The sequence below is a fragment of the Podarcis muralis genome, chromosome 7 (genome assembly GCF_964188315.1).
Source record: "Podarcis muralis chromosome 7, rPodMur119.hap1.1, whole genome shotgun sequence".
Taxonomy (NCBI): domain Eukaryota; kingdom Metazoa; phylum Chordata; class Lepidosauria; order Squamata; family Lacertidae; genus Podarcis; species Podarcis muralis.
The window spans coordinates 14,640,108-14,656,318 of record NC_135661.1 but is presented as its reverse complement, the minus strand read 5'-3'; the positions used below and the strand labels follow the sequence as shown (position 1 = coordinate 14,656,318).

At 47.6% G+C, this 16,211-nt stretch overlaps 1 protein-coding gene across 3 annotated transcripts in view; it reads left to right on the top strand.

The window, feature by feature from the left end:
• The window catches only part of KCNIP3 (potassium voltage-gated channel interacting protein 3), a 129,760-nt gene that overhangs the window by 26,362 nt on the left and 87,187 nt on the right, over positions 1–16,211 (top strand). For all 3 annotated transcript variants that reach the window (XM_077931255.1, XM_028741073.2, XM_077931256.1), the window contains exon 2: positions 6,419–6,584. In XM_077931255.1, the coding sequence (XP_077787381.1) occupies positions 6,419–6,584 (166 nt within the window). The remainder of the gene's footprint in view (positions 1–6,418; positions 6,585–16,211) is intronic.

Sequence of the window (16,211 nt, the reverse complement as noted above, 5' to 3'; positions counted from 1 at the left end):
GTGTCCCTCATCATCATCCAGGTCACCCTCATCTGCACACCTTCCAGCTTGTCAACATCCTCCTTAAATTGTGGTGCCCAAAATTGGACACAGTATTCTGGGTGTGGTCTGACCAAGGCAGAATAGAGTGGTACTAATCTGGACACTATACTTCTGTTGATGCAGCCTAGCATGCCATTACCTTTTGTTGTTTTTGCTGCATCACACTGCTGACTCATGTTAAGCTTGTGGTCCACCGAGACCCCTAGATCCTTTTCACACGTACTGCTAGTAAGCCAGGTGTCGTCATCCTATATTTGGGCATCTGGTTCTTCCTGCCTAAGTGCAGAACCTTACATTTGGGCCTACTGAAATTTTGTTAGTTTGTGCTTATTTCTCCAATCTGTTAATATCATTTTGAATTCTGAATCTGTCCTCTGTGGCATTAGCTACCCCTCTCAGTTTGGTGTCTTCCGCAAATTTGATGAGCATCCCTTCAATTCCTTCATCCAAGTTGTTTATAAAGATGTTGAATAATAATGGGCCCAGGACAGAACACCATGGTACCCTACTTGTCACTTTTCCCCAGGATAGGTGAAGGTAAAGGTACCCCTGCCCATACGGGCCAGTCTTGACAGACTCTAGGGTTGTGCACCCATCTCACTCAAGAGGCCGGAGGCCAGCGCTGTCCGGAGACACTTCCGGGTCACTTGGCCAGCGTGACATCGCTGCTCTGGTAAGCCAGAGCCGCACACGGAAACACTGTTTACCTTCCCGCTAGTAAGCGGTCCCTATTTATCTACTTGCACTCGGGGGTGCTTTCGAACTGCTAGGTTGGCAGGCGTGGGACTGAGCAGTGGGAGCGCACCCCGCCGCGGGGATTCGAACCGCTGACCTTTCGATCGGCAAGCCCTAGGCGCTGAGGCTTTTACCCACAGCGCCACCCGCGTCCCAGGATGATGATTCCATTAATGAATACTCTTTGGATTCGGTCAGTCAACCAGCTACAAATTCACCTAACAGTTACCTCATTCAACCCACATTTTACCAGCTTCCTCGCGGGAATATTATGGGGGACTTTGTCAAAAGTCTTACTGAACTCAAGATACACTGTGTCCACAGCATTCCCCTGATCCACAAAAGACCCTAGGAAGGCAGATTGCCAAGCAGTCTACAGCAGACCCTTACAGTAAGGTTACTGTTGTTTATTTCTTCAACAGTTTTTACCCATTCACTCAGCTTTCCATGCTGCAGGTCATGGATTTCTACACATCCTTTACATATAGTGCTACTCCTCCCCCCCTCCCTGTTTGGTCTTTTCCTTTAAATAGGTTATATCCCTCAATTCTTACATTCCAGTCATGAGTCAAATCCCACCAGGTTTCAGTAAAGACTGTCAGGTAATATTTGCCATCCTGTGTTAAATTTGTCTTGCTTGTTTCCCATACACTGCGTATTTGTGTAGAGACAACTTAAACCATGAGTCTTCCCTCCAGCAGCTTCCTTCTTGTAGTTTCTTGCCCTTTAGCAGCTTTCTGGAGACCACTTCAGTTTCCTGTGCGCCAATGAGGCTATTATCCCCAGTATCAGGTGTTCTTCTGTCGTTTGTAATGTTGTCAACCTCCCCTTCAAGATCTAGTTTAAAGCTCTCCTGATCAGGTTCTCAAGACGCTTAGCAAACGCATTCTTGCCAACTGCTGTGAGGTGCAGCCCATCTTTTGCCAAAAGTCCTCCCTCAAGGAAACGGAGACCACTATACAAGAAGCCAAACCCTTCTATAGCCATGCAAAAGTCAGGGATGAGGAAGTCGGCCATTGTTGGTCCCAGAAAGGAAAGGTGGCAGAATCAGTCACATGCCCAGACACAAAACTGGGTAGGTGGGAGGGAGAAATCAGCTTGGCTGGAAGAAACAATAAACTTGGACAGCTAACTGCAGGAAAAGATCCCAGGAGCTTGAATTCATTTCCCGCTTGGCCAGACTTTCACTCGCTCTACAGGATTTCACCTTCTCGGGGCACTTCCAGGCTGTTGCTATTTTTGGGTGCGATTTAATCGCATTTCGGCATATTCAGGTTGTACAACGAAAGTTGATCTGGAGTTCTTTTGCAACAAACCACTTCTCTCCTGAATCAAACAATTTTCAGTAAGAAAGATGTACCAGGCAGTCTGGAACAGCAATTACTTGATGCAACATTGTCTAACCTCCCCGCAAACAGATCAGAATGAATGCTTCAGTCACCAGTATCTAACCTCCCCACAAACTTTGGTCACACCCACACCATACTTTAAGAACACATTAAAAAAACACGCTGCTTTTTCCTTTTTTAAAAAAAAGATATTTATTGAAATTTCCAAATATTACAAAATGAAAAAAAAAGAAAAATACAAAATAAAAATAGTTAAAAAAAACAATTCCATCTTTCCATCACTTATCTTTCATTTGCTTGTTTCCCGGACCTCCTCACACCTCCCTTTTTGTATTCCAATTCAACTTGTTAGTTCAGCAAATCCTTTCCCTCTTTGTTTATCCTAGTCTTTAATCTTAAAATATTGTAACATTAAATTTTTACCTGTTAATAATCCATTTTTTTCATATTCCTTATAGCCAAAAACCACTTAACTTTTAATCCGACATCATTCTAACATTCATTAATTTTACAATATTTCTGTAGATAGTCTTTAAATTTCTTCCAATCTTCTTACACCAACTCTTCTCCCTGGATCTCGGATTCTGCCGGTCATTTCTGCCAGTTCCATATAGTCCATCAAAAACACGCTGCTTTTTCCAAAGAATCATGGGAACTGTAGTTTGTTAAAGGTAGCTCAGTAAAGGGTAAACTGTGGTTCCCAGGATTGTTTGTGGAACCTATGTGCTTTAAGTGTGGGTGGCACCTTCATGCTAACAAATCAAGATAAACACGCAATAAACAGTTCATCTAGAACAAAGCTTTATAGGTTTTTTTAAATGAAATATTGTGCTTTGATGCATTTTCCCTCAAACCAGTTTTGATCTGAGTTGAGACAGTGAATGACCCAGCTGCTTTTTAAGCTGGTAATGCCTGATACCAATCTGCTAACTGGTTTTTTGAGGCATATAGCTACTGCCTCTTCTTTAGCTTTTCTTTGGTTTTATGTTATTGATGAATTTCTTTTTATAAAATTTTTATTAGGATTTTTACATTACAAAATAGAAAAAGAAAAAAGAAAAAATACAAAATAAAAGTAGTTAAAAGCAATCAATCTTTTCATCACATTATTTTTCATTTACTTGTTTCCCGGACCTCCTCATACCTCCCTTTTTTGTATTCCAGTTCAATTTATTAGCTCAGCAGTTTCTTTCCCTCTTTATTCTACCCTGATCTTTAATCTTACGTTATTATAACATTAAATTTTTACTTATAAAAAAAACCACAACAACCATTTTTTCATATTCTTTTAAACCATTACAGCTAGAAACCACTTAATTTCAATCCAACATCGTTCTAACATTCATTAATTTTACAATATCTCTGTAGATAGTCTTTAAATTTCTTCCAATCTTCTTCCACCGACTCTTCTCCCTGGTCTCGGATTCTGCCACTCATTTCCGCCAATTCCATGTAGTCCATCACCTTCATCTGCCATTCTTCCAGAGTGGGTAAATCTTGTGTCTTCCAATTATGTTATTGATGAATTTCTGAAACAATTGTACTGTATTAGCAAGTCAGATCAGCTAGATAAGGTTTGCAAGAGCTGAGCTGCCAAATCAACACATCTTCAAATATCCCAAGGGCTGTCACATGGAAGAGGGAGCAAGCTTGTTTTCTCCTGCTCTGGAGGGGAGGACCCAACCAATGGCTTCATGTTACAAGAAAGGAGAATTCGACTCAACATCAGGAAGAACTTTCTGACAGTAAGAGCCGTTCAACAGTGGAACAGATTCCTTTGGAAGGTTGTGGACTTTCCTTCCTTGGAGGTTTTTAAGCAGCGGTTGGATGGCCATCTGTCAGGGATCCATGAGCTGAGATTTCTTCATTGCAGGGAGTTGGACTAGATGACCCTCAGGGTCCCTTCCAACTCTACAATTCAATGATTCTATGATTCTAACACTTGCCAGACCTTCTTCTCCCTTGCAAGTTAAGATGAACTATGCAAAAACCAAGTTGTCCTGTCAGAATTGGATCTCTATGAAGAGCCCCCTGGTTGTTAATTTAATGCAGGGTTTTTCAGCCAGAACTCTGGGAGCACCTTGAAGAGTTCCACAAGAAGCTTACAGTCTCTTACTTCAGCCACTTCATATTCCCCTCTTCTCCTGGCCATCCCCTGCGCCCTGCCAATCATAGGCTGCTTCCAGGCACCCTGTTTACTGAGCACTTGTTTTGCACAAAATTTGTGGGAAACATAGAAGACATTGAGCTTTTATTGAGCATTCATTCTGGTATTTTGGGAGCAGTTATACAGAGTTGCATCAAGGCAGTGTTAACCCACACTTTCCAGTGCATTTTCCTCATCACCTTCTTTATGGCAAAAAGTTTGGTGTGTGTATGTGTTGCCACCTGAGACTTAATTCCAATACCAACTTAATAGTGTCACCTGAATTTGCTTTACCTTTACCTAACTGAATCACACCTGAAAATAGCAATGGTCTGGAAGTGCCTGGTAGACCAGTCCAGTCTTGTGATGCCTCTTGGAATCTTCCATTTTTCGGGGCTGAATATACAAATCCAGTCTCAATTTGTGAGTAGTGTGAAAGGCAGGGTGTACCCTGTGTTTTACCAATTTATTACTAGTGTCTACATAGTTTGTCATCAAGGACTGCTTCTCCCCAGACCCTGCTATCATTATTTGAGGCTCTTCTTCGTGTGCCTCCACCATGAGAAGTCTGGAGGGTGGCAACATGAGAACGGGTCTTTTCTGCAATGGCTTCCCTCTTGTGGAATGCTCTCCCTCCCCAGGGAGGCTTGTCGTTATACAGTGGTACCTCGCAAGACGAATGCCTCGCAAGACAAAAAACTCGCTAGACGAAAGGTTTTTCCGTTTGCGAGTTGCCTCGCAAGACGAATTTCCCTATGGGCTTGCTTCGCAAGACGAAAACGTCTCGCGACTTTGTTTCCTTTGTCTAAATAATAATTCGCAAGACGAAAAATTCGCTAGACGACAAAACTTGCGGAATGAATTAATTTCGTCTTGCGGGGCACCACTGTATATGTTTAAGTGACAGGCAAAAACATTCCTCTTTTTCCAGGCCTTTGGCTAATTAAGCAATCTATGGTCTTTTAAACTGTGTGTGTGTGTGTGTGTGTGTGTAGGATTGGTTTGTTTGTCTGTTTGTTTTTTCCAATAGTATGTATTTTTGTGTTTTTATATTTTAAACCAAGAAGGGTGGTATAAAATTGTATTATTATTATTATTATTATTTGGTAGCAGGGAGGGAATGGGGCTGGGGCTTCTCAGGATATCACAACGTGTGACATGGAGTACCGTATTTTTCGCACGATTGGACGCACCGGACCATAGGACGCACCTAGTTTTCGGGGGGGGGGGAAATCAAGGAAAAAATATGATCCCCCCCCCCAGCTCTGGGAGCAGTGGACAGGCTGCACGCAGCCTGTGCGCTACTCCAAGACCTCCCTGCTTTTGCGGGAGGTGCCGGAATTCCCCCATCTCCCGCAAAAGCCCGCAGGGGGAAAAGCCCCCAAGAGCTGCGCGCTCTGTAAAGGCTGCGCGGCTCTTGCAGGCTTTTCTGCGAGGTGGGGGAATCCCCCCACCTCCTAGAAAAGCCAGCAAAGCCGCGCAGCCCCTTTAAAGAGCGCACGGCTTTTGCCTGCTTTTGCGGGAGTTGGGGGAATTCTCCCATCTCCCGCAAAAGCGCGCAGGAGGGAGAAGGGACTGACTCAGCCAGTCAGTCCCTTCTCCCTCCTTGGGGAAAAGCCCCCAAGAGCCGCTCGCTCTTTAAAGGGTGCGCGGCTCCTGCGGGCTTTTCTGCGAGGTGGGGGAATTCCCCCACCTCCTAGAAAAGCCAGCAAAGCCGCACAGCCCCTTTAAAGAGCGCACGGCTTTTGCCTGCTTTTGCGGGAGGTGGGGGAATTCCCCCATCTCCCGCAAAAGCGCGCAGGAGGGTTGGAGAGTAGCGGGAAGGCGTCGCGCGCCTTCCTGCTGCCCCCCATCGTCTGGGGCTGGCGATGGGGGAAGCGCTGCTTTCCCCCCCGCCAGCCTCAAAGAGCAGACTCTCCTGGCTTCAGCGGAAGCAACGGGAAGCCTCCGGAGCGCAGGCTTCGGAGGCTTTGCCTTGCTATCGCTGAAGCCAGGGAGCCTGCATTCGCTCCATAGGACGCACACACATTTCCCCTTAGTTTTTAAGACGGAAAAACTGCGTCCTATGGTGCGAAAAATACGGTATTTGACTAAGAAGAAGTTGAAAACCACCATTCTGAGGCCTCTTGTACCTGTTCTCTTTAAGGATGACAGCAAGGAGACCGATGGCAGCCTCCTGGGTGATCCAGGCCAGACTCCCCCCGGGAGGAAGGAGAACGCGAAATGGCAGAAGCCGCGGCTCACCCGCAAGGCTCTGATGAAGTGTTGCTTGGTGAAGTGGATCCTCTCCAGCACTGCTCCCCAGGGATCAGGTAAGGAAACGTCTGCTCTCTTTGGATTTTTAAATTTATTTTCAAGAATAATATCTAGGTACAGAATAATAAAAATGTCTTCAGCAGTGCAGATATTTGTCATTTTTGAGTCAGTAACAGTTATTCCAAAGGCGAATGCAGTGCATCAAGTTCAGTTCATTAGACTAGAGCAGTGATGGCCAAACTTGGCCCTCCAGCTGTTTTGGGACTACAATTCCCATCATCCCTGACCACTGGTCCTGTTAGCTAGGGATGATGGGAGTTGTAGTCCCAAAACAGCCAAGTTTGGCCATCACTGGACCAGAGCGTGGTGCTGATAATGCCAAGGTGGCAGGTTCAATCCTTGTATGGGACAGCTGCATATTCCTGCATTGCAGGGGTTGGACTAGATCAGGGTTTCCCAAACTTGTCTCTCCAGCTGTTTTTGGACTACAACTCCCATCATCCCTAGCTAGCAGGACCAGGGGGCAGGGATGATGGGGATTGCAGCTGGAGAGACAAGTTTGGGAAACCCTGGACTAGATGATCCTCAGAGTCCTTTCCCACTCTGTGGTTCTGTGATTTTATGATTCTAAGTAACAATAGAACACATAGCTATTTACCGTATTTTTCGCCCCATAGGACGCACCGGCCCATAGGATGCATCAAGTTTTTTGGGGGGAAATAAAGGGAGGGAAATTATTTTTCCCCCAGGCGCTTGTGGGGACGGCAGCGGGGAGAAGCGCTATTCTCCCCGCAGCCCGCCTTCAGACCAGGTCCGGCGACAGTGGGAAGACGCACTGTGCCTCCCAGCTGTCCCCGGAGCTTGCGGGGCAGGCAGCGGGGAGAAGCGCTCTTCTCCCCGCCGCCTGCCTTCAGATCAGGTCCGGGGACAGTGGGGAGACGCGCTGCGCCTCCCCACTGTCCCCGGAACTTGCGGGGCTGGCGGCGGGGCCTCCAAACTACTTCGGGAGACAGCGAGATGGCGGCGTTCCGCCTTCCTCTGTCCCCCGACCTCGTGGGGCTGGCGCTGGGGCTCTCCTGAAGCCTGGAGAGCGAGAGGGGTCGGTGTGCACCGACCCCTCTCGCTCTTCAGGCTTCAGCGAAAGCCTGCATTCGCCCCATAGGACGCACACACATCCCCCCTTCATTTTTGGAGGGGAAAAAGTGCGTCCTATAGGGCGAAAAATACGGTACCTTCGCACAAGGGCAAATCCTTGTGGTTAGCAAGCTCCGCACAGTGCATCCTTCATAGTAACAGCATAATGATAACAGCAAAGCAGCATAATATTAACAGCAAAGCTCTATTACAAGTGGGAGACAAAGAATATAACGTTATCAGAGAGTTGGAAGGAACCCTGAGGATCATCTAGTCTAACCCTCTGCAAGGCAGGAATGTGCAGCTGTCCCATACCTGGGATCAAACCTGCAGCCTTGGCATTATCAGCAGCACACACTAACCAACTGTGCTATAAGGCCAGGAAAACTGTTTACACGTCAAGATATGAAAGCATAAGATTGCCAGTAAGTGCCATGAACACGATGGGAATACAGTATTAAACCATAAATAAGAGATGCTAAACATTCCAGATTTATACATAGTATGAGGCAGGATGCTGTCGGTTGTGTTCCTTATTAACATAACTAATAAAAGAGCTCCAAGTTGAAGCAAATATGTCTGTCTTCAAAGTGCCACATAAAACTCTTGATTTTGGGGTTGGTTCTCTAGAAATGAGATATGCCACACTTTCCGCTATGAAAGAGTAGGTCCAGTTGTGTCCCTCCAGTGTTTAGCAATTGTTAGTCTTGCTGCCGTTAATAAGTGCCCAATTACCGTATTTTTCGCCCTATAGGACGCACTTTTTCCCCTCCAAAAATGAAGGGGAAATCTGGGTGCGTCCTATGGGGCGAATGCAGGCTTTCGCTGAAGCTTGGAGAGCGATAGCAGCCTGCCCCCCGGCGGGCGGGGCGCCCTCAAGCAGAGCGCCCCGCCCGCCAGGAGTTCCCCGCAGGGCTCCCCACGCTGCGGATAGCAGCCTGCCACCCGGCGGGCGGGGCGCCCTGAAGGAGGGCAACCCTCGCACCGGGCAGACATCGGCCAGCCCCACAAGCTTGGGGGACAGCAGGGAGGCGCAGCGCCGCCATCCCGCTGTTCCTCGACCTGGTTCGGTTTCCCCGACCTGCTTTTGGGGGGGAAATAAAGGAATTTATTTCCCCCCAAAAAAACTAGGTGCGTCCTATGGGACGGAGCGTCCTATGGGACGAAAAATACGGTAGATCTTTGTCAGAGACGTCCAGGCTCTATTAACAGAAAGGTCTGAGAGCAGTAGCGTGTAGTCAGTGGAATAGGGAGACTAGGCTAGTCCCCAAAATGTTCCTGGTAAATTAAGAGTGTTTATAGTATTAAAGCTTGGCACCTCCTTCTCAAAGCCCAGAAAGCTTCTGCCCGGCTTAGGCAGGGAGGCGTGGTGCTCACGTGCGCAACATCGTCACACGCATGACATCGCTCTCGCAAGCTGTCGCTTCCGGCCCTAACTGTTCCCCTATGAAAAAATTCACTGCATGTCACTGTTTGAGAGCGCCAATTGGTGGGTTCATAATTAAATTTTGGACTATAATTTCATCAAAAATGGAAATGTCATGTGGCCTAGAGCTCCCTAGGCTGAGGAGGTTACTGGTTCAATCTCTGGCAAGTCCAAGTGTGGCTAGGAATGGCCCCCATCTGAAACCCTGCCAGCATTGGCGAAGCTGCATGCTCTGGCACTGGGGGTGGAGAGCAGGCAGGGGCGTGGTTGGCACGCATCCCGGGGGGCAAGGCGTGGCACATTGCCCATGGGGGCGTGATGTGCATCCTGGGGGCGTGGTGTGCATACCAGTGAATGGCTGGTTCGACTGTCATTCTTCTGCCAAAGAAGCTGCAGGGTTTGGTGCTGGGTGGGGAGTGATGCACACACATTCTGTTCCTTTGGTGGACACTTCCAGGTGAGGGTGCATATCACAAATGGGTCATTCAGATTTGCTTCTTCTGTGTGTGCAATTGGCACGAGAGCTTGTACGTGTTTCACAGAAATTCTGCTGTTTCCTGTCCAGTGAATGGGGCTTGATGGAACGTTTTGCTCTGGTCCTTCTCCTTAATCGCTAACCGGAATATTTGGCCAGTTAACTCAACCTGTGAAGAGCAAGATTTTGCCACAGCTATAGCTGGCTTCCAGGAGGGAAGCCTATTTATTTGGAAGGGGCTGTTAGTGGCAGATTGCCGTTGGTGGGACAGTCCCAAGTGGGTTGGCTCAGAAGGGGAGTCATCCTTTTGTGTGTCCCCCTTTGGGGTATGGGGAGGGCAAAGTTGATTGACTGTTGGTGGGCTTCCTCCTAAATGAGAGTGGAGATGTGTGAATTTGCCCAGCTTCCAAGTGAGAGGGAGAGGCTGGGAAGCTGCTTCTGACATGAGAAACACAAAGGTAGCTCACAAATATATATCCAGTGTGATTGGTGGGTATTTTGTGGTTTTGCTATTTTATATTGTTTTGATTGATTCATATAATATTCCTTTTGTATTAATATGCAGTTTATCGCTTTGGCATCCTTTGGACCAAAATGCGGTCCATAAATAGACCATCACATCACATTGCATAATATATTCTCCCCCACGCTCTTCAATAGTTCTACCAGTTCCACAGATGTGCATAGGTATTCCTCTACTTGTGTGCACACCTTAAAAAAATCTTCACGTGTGCAGCAGCAAACCTAGCAGCAAAATAGAGGCATTGTGGGGTTTTTTTTTAAGGAATGGAAATGCAACATCTGTTTCTAAAAGTAGTAGAAGATCTTGAGATTATCTGAATTCGCCTTCTGAAATTTAGGGTGCCTGAAACTGGCAATTGGTGGAAATCGGTAAATGGGTAGTTTGGGCTACTGGAAGCAAAATGGTGGTCAGCTGAGGAGCAAATGGTTTTAGTGGGTGTGCCAAGAGTGACCACTCACCAAAACAACATGACAAATTACCCACCAAAAGGATGCGCTAAGAAAACTCCCCACCAGCCAGCTACTATGGCAGATTTATAAGTTTTTACTTTTCAGAGTTTTTGTTTGTTTGTTTTTGTTTTTGCAGAAAGGGAAAATCTGGCTTTAATTGGGGGGGGTACAGGCTGGCATTTGGGTTTTAGCAATGTTGTGTGAATGCCATGAAGAACCCGAATGCAGCGCTCCTTCCAGAGCAAACTCCTTTCTGGAAGCTCCTTCAAAAGAACTTCACTTTCGATTTGTACCCAGAGAAGAAGGGACTGAGGACCTAAAGTTGGGTCACTGGCTCCCTCTAGTGGCAAACATACAATTTACTGTCTGAACTACTTTTTTAGCAAAGGATTGTCCGGCAGATGCTGTAACCTAACAAATCTGACTTAGGAGATCCAAGTCTGCCCAGTGTACTTAGGGGTTGCCACCTTTTTAGCTGGCCCTGTTCTGGTGCCTTTAATGCTACTCAGATATTTGGCAGCTGGAGCTTTTTCTGACATTCAAGGGGGATAGTTTCACTTGCTGAAGTCCTCTGTTTGTGTCAGCTTACTGTCAAACTAAACAGGGGTACAGCACAGCCAGTTTTAAAATAAAAGAAAGGCAGCCAGCTGCATCATGAACTGTGATGCTCCACCTCTATTTGTTCCCTGGTCAAATAGTATGTATACCGTAGAAAATGTCCCCAGCATCCCAGCAGCTGGGATGCAAGAGATCAGAGCGATGTAGCCCTGTATCTTCCAGCTTCAGCTTTGTGACAAAGACCTGGTCTATGTAGGGCTGGCCTACATTCAGCAGAATGAGGAAGCCACCTTGGGGCACCTTGGGGCAGAAGCAGAGGGGCAGGAAGCAGACAGACCGGGGGCGGGGGGCACATATGGCCTGCCAAGCTAGCCTGATGCACTCAGGTGCCGTGAGGGTACCAACATGCTTTGAGCTGGCCCTTGATATAGCGAACAACTGTACTAACTCAATCATGGAGCATCTGCCTCAAACGCAGAAGGCTTTATTTATTTTATTTATTGTGTTTATATCCCACCTTTTTGTCCAAGGAGCACAAGATGGCATGCATGGCTCTCCCTCTTCCCAATTAATCTCCACAACAACCCTGTGAGGCAGGTTAGGCTGAGAGGCAGCGACTGGCCCAAAGCCACCCAGCGAGCTTCATGGCTGACTGGGGATCTGAACCCCGCTCTCCCTGTTCCTAGTCTGACACTCTCGAACCACAGCAACATGCTAGCTCTCAAGGGTTCGGTCATTGTGGGGGTTGGCTGGAAGATCAAGACTGGAAGCACCTTGGAACAGCCTCCGCCCCCAGTTCTTGCTTACATTACTCTGCAAAGGGCTATACTTAGTGGTGACATACATGTAAAAGACAGCAACATTCTGGTGTGATGTGGTGTGGTCCAAGCCTTAGTGTGAGTCAGATTCCAGGGACAGTGATGGCTTTGTGTGTACTTCTGCAGCCACTGCAACTCCACACCATCTCCAGGAAGGGCTGGCAGAGAGGCATCCTGGTCTGAAATCTAGAGGGCCACTGCCAGTCAGTGCAGGCTGTACTGAACTAGATGGACCCATGGTCTGACTTGGTATTAGGCAGCTTCCTATGTTCCTGTGTTGCTCTTAGGTACAACCTGGCAACCCATCTCTGATATAATAAAATGGCCTCTTGAAATAGTTTACTCAGCTACTTTTGTTTCTAACAGTCCAGTTGTGTTTTGCTTCCCATGAATACCATGAGCTCATGGTGACGCTGAAGGTTCTCAAGCTGGTGGCTTCACTCTGGAACTGTTTGCCACAAGCAAAATACCTTGCAGAGCAATGTCAGCTACCCTTGTGTTCATACAATCTGTATTTTGTGGCAGTGCATCAGGCTGGGAGACAAAGCACAGGAAGCCTGGTCCGTTTTTCTTGCAAGCCCTGTCATGCGCCTTCCTAATGCCCCCGTGGTATTATCTGTAGGGAAAATAAGCAGAAAATATGTTTATATTGACTCTTGATGCACATTCTTGATGATTGTGGCTTCAACACATATTGGGTATAACACTGAAAATTAGCATTTTAAACTAGCATTGCTGATATGGAATTTGCTGATGGAAAGGATTGTTTTTATTTATTTTTTCTAAATCATGGGCTCTTGTTTAGAAAGGCAAAACATCCCCAGGGCAGTTTGAATGAGCTCATGGTGCCCGGGGGGGGGGTCACATGCATGCCAGAGGGGTGTGTGGGTGCATGCCAGGGTGTGTTCATGCGCCCGGCACCCCAAGCATGGACCAGTTCTCATCTCAGCCACACTAGGAGAGGACTGCTGGGCCAGGGTGTGGGGGGGCGCCTGCATGAGGGTGCCTGCTTTGCGCCCCCTCAAAAATCCATGCGCAGGGCCACGGCCCCTCTGGCACCCCCATGCTATGCCCCTGCAAGCTGTTATCAGCCAGGGCACTGGGATCCTTGCCATTCCTCAGCAGCAACCATAGGCGCCAACTCCTAGGGGCCAGGAAATCTTTGGCCCTCCCAATAAAATCTTTGAGCTCCCCTCCCCCCAAGTTGATGGGCACTGCCATTCAAATGGTGTGTGTGCACTATGTAGGGTGATCAATTAGGCGGGGTGGGGATTACCTGCCCCGCCATATTTTGTTCAAGTTGGCACCCCTGACGGCAACTAGCCTTTGACAGCCTGGCTGAGTTGTCTGTAGTGTGTCTCCAAACTGCCCGGCCAGTCTGTAAGTGTGACTTCGCACTGACCCAGCTCAACAGTGACTGTGATCCACACAAAACAAAAAAAATTCCTTCCAGTAGCACCTTAAAGACCAACTAAGTTAGTTCTTGGTATGAGCTTTCGTGTGCATGCACACTTCTTCAGATACACTGAAACAGAAGTTGCCAGATCCTTCTATATAGTGAGAAGGTGGGGAGGGGTATTACTCAGAAGGGTGGTGGGAATGGGTGATTGGCAGATAGCTGTGATGAGCCTGTTGACGACTCTTAACGACTGCAATAGGTCTTACAGGAAAAAGCAAGGGGTGAGAAGGTGAAAAATGGCTTTGTCATGTATAATGAGATAAGAATCCAATGTCTTTGTTCAGACCAGGTCTCTCCATGGTTTTAAGTTTGGTAATGAGTTGCAATTCAGCAGCTTCTCTTTCCAGTCTATTTCTGAAATTCCTTTGTAGTAAAACAGCTACTTTGAGATCTTGTATAGAATGTCCTGGGAGATTGAAGTGATCCACACAGTTTAACATAACTGAAACTGGAGATGTTGGTTATAATAACAATAATAACAATTTATTATTTATACCCCACCCATCTGGCTGGGTTTCCCCATATTGCTACCTCAGGCATAGAAATGAGTGTGATTTATCGGGTGGATTTTGCACATGCCTTTTAGAAACTAACAGGACAAACAATGTCTGCATCTGAAGCTCTGACACAGACTTCTTGGAAATGCATCATGACCTGGAGTGCTAAAGCCATTATGCATATCAGATTATGCTAATATATCATATATCAGGAATATTGCTGCTGCTTGTCAACTGCAGGTGATGAGCAGGCTGAGCTTACTCCACAATATTCTTATTCAGAAGTTGCTAATCTTCAATTGTAGAAAATAATAAACTGGAATCAGACCCTCAAACAACAACAACAACTTTTGTATGCTATACTTAGGAACCGTCCAAGGTTACAAAACAAAATGAGTTGTTCTTCTTTTAGACTTGTCTGCTGATTTCCGATCCTTTAATATTTTATTGTCATGTTTGCAACCTTGAGGTCTCAAAACTTACTTTAAAGAGTAAGCCCAGCCCCCATTTGTGGCCTTGAAATTGTATACTTCCCATTCTCAGTCTTGCACATCTGAAATCCTGCAAGATCTCTAGGCAAAGGCTTCCATAGTTAACACTTTCAGTAGGAGAGGAAATCCCTGACTGTAAAAAAAAAAACATGTTTTGTCACTGAGAAATAAATCAACCAACCTTTATTGCAGTTTACAAACCTAATCTGAAACCCAGATTGCGGCTTTCAGGAGAGCATGTTCCATGAACCCACCTGCGTATTTTCTACACTGGCCTTGCCAACCTGGTGCCCTCCTAATGTATGGGACTACAACTCCCATCAGCCCCCGCCAGCACTGCCGTATGATGCTGAGGCTGGTGGGAGCATGGCCATGTTGGCTGTGGCTGATGGGAACTGTGGTCCAAAACATCTGGAGGCCACCAGGTCAGTACCTTGTATCTGCCTTCTCTCGATCAAATACCTTTCAGCAGGGTTCTCCCTCCTCCTTTTTCCTGCCCTCCTGTAGTACTGTTACTGGCATGCTGAGCCCAGAACTTTAGCTGGTGAAGCTTTCTCCATCAGTGACCTCCATGCCAGGAAAAAGCCACACCGGTCCAGTGAGGCCTCCTGCCTTCAGGACCAGCCTGGCCTCTCTCGGCTGATGCTCCCCGGGTTGTTTTTCAGAGTTGAAGAACCCCAGCTCCAGCTTTTCCTCCGTGCTGGTGTCCAATAACACAGGGGGAAGCAGGAATGGTCTGGTGCTGAGCTCTGTCACTGATACACCTTCCTGTGGGATCAGTATTTGTGGACACAGCATTTCCTAGTCTGAGCTGTAAACCAAGGGAGGTGGTGGTGGGGAATGGACTGAGATATCACCTGCAAGGGAGGAGAGGAGACTGGTTCTGCACTTGGACAGAGAAGCAACTTGAGCCTGGCCAGTTCAGAGTGTGTATAAGAGGTGGGAGACCTCCTTAAGAGCCTACGACAGCTGGTAACCCACTGTGGTTGCTGCTCTAGGGTTGAGAAATCAGTGTGGCTCAGGCAGGGCCACGTTTAGGTGACAAACCTTCAAGGTTTGTCATTGCCCAGAGTGTGTTGCATGAAGGAATGGGACTTGGGGGGGGGGCAGTTCCTAGAGCAAGCTTCATAAGCCTGGTGCCTTCCAGATGTTTTGGACTACATTTCCCATCACCCCCAGCCAGAGCGGCCATGTGATGCTCTGGCTGATGAAAGCACAGCTGTACTGGCTCTGGCTGATGGGAGTTGTGTTCTGAACATCTGGAGAGCCACAGGTTCCCCGTCCCTGATCCAAGTCTTACACGTGCATCATGTCATATCTTGGCTACAGCAGCATTTCAGGTCCCAAAATAAAATGGTTGCAGAGGCGCCGACTTGGTGGCACCAACCAGTGACGCATGTGCCATTGTGTCATGACATCACTTGCGCCATCGCATGTGTGCGAAAATGGGCTCCGTGCTCGGCCACCTCCCCTCGCTGCCTTATCTCTGCTGGCTGTCCACTGCCCCCGTGGCAACTAGGCCAAGGCCTCTGCCTCCACCGCAAGGCCTCCATTGAGGCCCGCGACAGCCACAGACATACTTCTGGAAGTGTGGCCTCAATGGAGACCTCACGGTGGAGGTGTTGGCTGAGTGGCTGTGGAGGCAGTGGTGGGCGGGCGGCTGAGCAACGGAGGCCTTGACCTAGCCTCGGCGGACAGCAACAGTTCAAGGTGGTCTGGGCCTCATTTGTAGGCAGGGGGGCAGCGGTGGTGGGGCACGCTGCGCTGAGCGCCCATCTTTGTGAAGAGGCCTCCTCTGCCCCCTCAATATTGCAGGGCTCAGCCCCCTGTCTACAAATATTGCAGGGGTCGAG